The sequence below is a fragment of the Teleopsis dalmanni genome, chromosome 2 (assembly GCF_002237135.1).
Source record: "Teleopsis dalmanni isolate 2A chromosome 2, ASM223713v2, whole genome shotgun sequence".
Lineage (NCBI taxonomy): Eukaryota > Metazoa > Arthropoda > Insecta > Diptera > Diopsidae > Teleopsis > Teleopsis dalmanni.
The window spans coordinates 119,647,018-119,652,717 of record NC_051847.1 but is presented as its reverse complement, the minus strand read 5'-3'; the positions used below and the strand labels follow the sequence as shown (position 1 = coordinate 119,652,717).

The 5,700-nt window shown below is 41.2% G+C and overlaps 1 protein-coding gene across 1 annotated transcript in view; it reads right to left on the bottom strand.

The window, feature by feature from the left end:
- LOC119675572 overlaps positions 1-4,046 on the bottom strand; it is a 127,110-nt gene extending 123,064 nt beyond the window's left edge. The window contains exon 1 of the mRNA XM_038086778.1: positions 2,483-4,046. Coding sequence (XP_037942706.1) covers positions 2,483-4,046 — 1,564 coding nt within the window. The remainder of the gene's footprint in view (positions 1-2,482) is intronic.
- Positions 4,047-5,700: the final 1,654 nt, after the last annotated feature.

Sequence of the window (5,700 nt, the reverse complement as noted above, 5' to 3'; positions counted from 1 at the left end):
ATATAATATATATATATACTAATATAATTAATACATTATGAGCGGCTAGCTCAGGAGACACGTGGCTGCGAAGAATATTATTGGTTAAAATATAGATGGACGGAATTTTTTCTATTTCACATTACGACCATTGAAACGTAGTCATATATTTGATACATTACTTTTCCCTTGTGTCACTTAAAATTACTTATTTTAAACGGGTATGAGCTGTCCCATTTATAAGTCACAATCCTCGGAACGAGTACAAATACCTGTCCCTTTCATAATGTGTTAATATAAGTTAGTGTTTTATACATTTTGGTATTATAGCAACATAGAATAATATTCCAAAATTTGATCTTGTTTGATTTAGGTCTTCTAATCTCGAGCTTATGCCAGTTTATTGATCATATATTATTTTTACTTTTCGAAATTTTATGCTATATAAATAAAAATAAAGTTAAATGTCAAAAATTTAGCTTGAGGTCGGAATTAATGGTGATAAACCTTAATTCAGATAAGTGTTTCTTATCCTTTGTAGTATTTAAGAAACTTTTCCCCTATCCCTTGCCTAGCTAGCATATGTATAACGAGCTTGCGCTACATCGGGCTTTTAAAGCCTTATTCTTTTGTAAGCCTATTGCAAAAAAACAACCGCTTATTTTAAAAATAACATATGAAACAACAAGACTGCTGGCTTAGGTTAGGTTAGGTTAGGTTAAACCGGCGATCCCAGGGGGATCCACTTAGGCCCATAGGCCCATTGTGATACCGTATTATTTAGAAACCCATGGGCTAAAACCATCCAGAACCCTTAACAAAGCTTACAATGCTACATAGAGGGAGTTCTCGAAGTTCGTCAAGATCCTCAAAAAAGAAAGCCCCCAAAAATTTAAGGCGACGCCGTGCATGTGCCGGACACGAAGAAAGCAGGTGAGAGGCACTTTCGTCATCCTCACCACAACTGCGGCAAAAATGGTTGAACGGTAGATTCAGTCTCCTAGCATGATTACCTAGAATACAATGACCTGTTAGTAAACCTACTACAAGACTGATATCTCTACGGGATAACTCTAAGAGAGACTTCGATTTTCTATTGTTGGTCTGTGGCCACATTGCATACAGATGCCTGCATATCGCAGAGTCTTCCCATCTTTTGTTAAAAAGTTCGGCACAGGAAGAACTCAAAATCAATTTGCATGAAGTCAACGATATGCCCAGATTGTTTAGGTGTTCCGAGTGGTTCCCTGAAGCACCACGTCTGGCTAGCTCGTCTGCTTTACAATTGCCGTAAATATCCCTATGACCGGGAACCCAGATTAGAGGAATATTGAACTGCGTCGACATCTCATTTAGAGATGTGTAGCAGTCAAGGACCGTCCTAGATGTGAATTGGACAGAACTCAAGGACTTTAAAGCAGTTTGACTATCCGATAGTATACATATATTCCTTTCAAGTATATTACCTACTTCTAGACAAGCTAAAGCTTCCTTAATGGCAATTACTTCTGCCTGAAAAACACTACAGTGATCCGGAAGCCTATAGCAGGAGGATATATTCAGCCCCTCTGAGAAAACTCCACTGCCTACGCCGCTCCCAATCTTTGAGCCATCAGTAAAAATTTGCAGACCCTCACCCAGGGAGGGACCTCCTGACAACCAAGCTTCCCTGGATGGGAATCTAACAATAAATTTTCTATCAAAGTCGAGAATCGGAGAGGTGTAGTCAATGTTATTTGGAGTAGAACTGAAAATATTTAGAATCGAGCCGTGCCCATAGTCACTAGCCTTCCATTGTGAAGTAGCCTTAAGTCTTAGGGCAGATGATGCTGCCAACTGCTTACTGATGATGTCAAGTGGCATTAAATAGAGCATTAGATCTAATGCTATAGATGGTGTTGTACACAGAGCACCACTTATACAGAGTTCAGCCCTGCGCTGAACCCTGTTCAGTACCGTACAGTACGAAGATTTATCAAGAGCTGTCCACCATATGGCAATGCCATACAGAAGTATTGGTCTAATGACAGCAGTGTATAGCCATTGAGCGATACGTGGTTGCAAACCCCACCTTTTACCAATAGCTTTTTGACAAAGGAGCAAAGCAATGTTTGCTTTCCTAGCCCGCTCCAAAACATTTTCTTTCCAGCTCAGTTTCCTATCGAAAACAATGCCTAAAAATTTTGCTTTCTCAATATATTGTATCGCAGAACCTTTAATATAGATTGGAGAAAGATTTGGAACCCTATGTTTTCTGGTAAATACTACGATTTCTGTTTTTCTGGGGTTAACCCCGAGACCACATGTCAGTGTCCAATTGTTAAGGATATTCAGGCCATACTGCAAAATATCCCTTAAACTAGTAGCATATTTTCCAGTAACTGTTAGTGCAATGTCATCCGCATATGCAACTGTCCCGCATCCCGCTCTCCCCAGTTTTTGTAACGGTTCATTCACCGCTATATTCCAGAGGAGAGGAGAGAGTACGCCCCCTTGGGGGTACCTCTATTTACCCGTCTGTGTGTTGCTGATACACCCATTTGTGCTTCAATAATTCTGCCAGTTAATAACTGACCGATAAAGCTGATAAGCGCATCCTCAACACCCAGACGCGAGAGTGCGTTAGCTATTGCACTGGGAAGAATATTGTTAAAAGCTCCTTCAATATCTACGAAAGCCACTATACAAAATTCCTTTACTTTAAGAGTTTTTTCAATAGTACAGGTGAGGGCATGGAGTGCTCTCTCTGTGGATTTACCCTTAGTGTAGGCGTGTTGTGTCGGTGACCAAAGATTGGGATCTATAACGCGCCTTATTTCAAAGTCTATAATTCTTTCTAAAGCTTTCAGCATGAAAGATGAAAGACTAATTGGACGGAGTTCATTAGGGTTACTATGAGAGGTTTTACCCGCCTTAGGAATAAAGACAACTCTAACCTTTCTCCATTGAGTTGGAACATAATTAAAAATGAGACAATATTTAAAAATGGTCAGAAGCCAGTTTTGTATTTGATCCCAAGAGTTTTGCAGCTCAATAGGATGAATACTATCCGGTCCTGGTGATTTATATGGCTTAAAGCTAAAAATGGCCCATTTTAGAGTTTGTAGGTTTAACTTGATAGAGTTTACCGGTGCGTAGTTTAAACATTCTGAGGATTCCGTCGAAGCAAAGGATCCAGGAAAGTGGGTATCTAGTAATAAATCTAGTGACTCCCTACTGTTATTTGACCAAGTCCCATCCGGTTTTCTTAGCAACTCAGGGACAGATGGATTTTTAGATAGGATTTTGCGTAGTCTAGAGGTTTCAGAGTCCCTACTAATCTCTTGACAATATGATTGCCAACTAGTCCTCTTAGACTTACGTAGTTCTTTCTTATAATTCTGCAGAGAGATCTTGTATTCAGACCAGTCACTCTCATTTCTATTAAGCTTTGCCCTATTAAAAAATCTCCTGCATTCTTTCCTCAATTGACCTAAGTTTCTATTCCACCAGGGTGGGTTACATTTCCTACTAGGTCGAGTTGAAGGACAGGCAAGGTTAAAAGCTTCATTAAGTATTGAGGTAAGATCTCCTACCTGCTCGTCCAGATCATTTATATTCTCTGGCGGATAAAGAGTAGTGTTTGTCAACAGCTCATTTATAGAGGATTTGTACTTTGTCCAGTTTGTATTCCTGACATTTCTGAAAGTTTCTAAACTGGGGGTACTTGATTTCTTTAAGTGTATAGAAAATTCTAAAATCATATGGTCTGAAAAAGAGTGTCTAGTGGACACTTTCCATTTTCTTATAGACCCATGAATTTTGGCAGTAGTCACGGTAATGTCTAGAACCTCCTGCCTGTTTTTGGTAACAAAAGTCGGCCTATTACCGTCATTACATATAAAAAGATTATTACTAAAAATAAAATCGAAAAGTAACTCACCACGTTCATTCGTGTTTGAGCTACCCCATATTTCATGGTGAGCATTTGCGTCGCAGCCCAAAATGATATCTGCACCAAGTCTCCTAGCGTCAATTGTCAGCTGTTTTAGGTTACTTGATGGCAACTCTTCGTGATCATGAGCCATATATGCAGATACCGCCCATATCTGGCCCCAAGGTCCCTCAATACTTACTGCGGTTAGGTCTTTGTCACTATACTGCGAAAGCATGAGAGCGTTATATATTTTATTTATTAATATGCAGGATCTAGGCTTACCCTTGTTTACCGCATACATTAAGTCAAAGTTTTTAGTCCTGAGTCCGCATACAAGATCCTTGAAAACCCATGGCTCTTGCACCAGGACCATATCAGCCTCGTTGTTGCTGAGGCATTGCAACAAGCTGGCGGACGCAGCCTTGCAGTGGTGCAGGTTAATTTGTAGTACCCGCATCATGATTTGTTTTGGATGTGGTAGTGTGCACCACTGTAACGTCAAGCGCGCTATCTTCTTCAGATTCATTTTCAGAGTTCAAAAGTTCTTCTTCGTCAAAAAGATAGCGCGTACCAATACTCTCTTCAGATGTAATTGAAGGAGCTGGAGAGGACATAGTCACGTCCATATTTATTGAATCAGAAGTGGTAGGCAGTATTTCTACTGGGCCCACTGAGTTTGTGGTAGCAGTTACAATATCGCCCGCTTCCATTATGGTATCAACAGTGCCTTGCGGTGCTGCTGGACCTGTGTCATTAGGTAAGGATTGCTCCTCGTCCTTTTTATATACCCTCATTGTGATGGCTGAGAAACCGTAGTTAATGACACCATTTGATTTCGCCAAAGTGGCCAAGGATGCTTTGTCAATCACAAAACTGACCGACCTATATTTACCCTTGACTTCCTCCAGCTTGGTAATCTTCCACGTTGATGTGTTTAACTGACGGTTTCCTAACCGAATAAGTTCCAGAATCCGCTGAGGATCGGACTGATGGGCTGGTATCCAGGAACGCGCTCTTGGTCGACTAGGGATTTGCTCCTTAGTAACAACCTTAAGTTTGGCGCCTGGCCATGCCTCACCAATTCTGGAAATGGCTTTGCGAAAAAGATCAACAGAACGCTGATCTGCGCAGGCGATAAGTTTCACATGGCCCTGATGCCATCCACTATCGCGACAAGTGGGACCGTCTCCAGGAAAGTCCTTCAGGAGATCGACATAAATGTCAAGGAGCTTGAGCTCAATTAAGTCCCACTTAGCAGGAGTAATTGTGCCATCCGGGTCATTTTCATCAATGACTCCCATTATTAAAGAACCCTTCAGCATGTCGCTAAAGGATTTTGTATTTGTGGCGTTGCCACGAAATTTTGCCTTTTTGGCATCAGGTTTTGAAGCTGACTCATCTAATGAGCGCTGTCGCTTCGTAGCAGGTTCCTGCTTGTCCTTCGAGGTATCGAGGACCTGCTGAGCCCAGGCAATCCTGGCCTTCATAGATTCGGATGTAACCGAAATATTGCCGTATCTTTCGAGCAGTCTAGTCGCCGCTCGGCGTTCCTTGTAACTCCTCCTCCCTGGAGGGCCTGACCGAATTAGTGGTCCGGAGCGTATCGATACGTTTTGTTTATTATTATTTGAAGGCACCTTTTTATTACCACTGGAAGTCGCGGTAGGTACCTTATTTGGACATTTAGTGTCCGAAGATTTGGAGCTCTGTTTAGCCGAGCTCTCCGCTATAGAATTTTTATTTTTATTATTTATTGGTTCATTCATATTAAAACCCACGAGTTGCGGAGAAAGGAAGGTCCATCC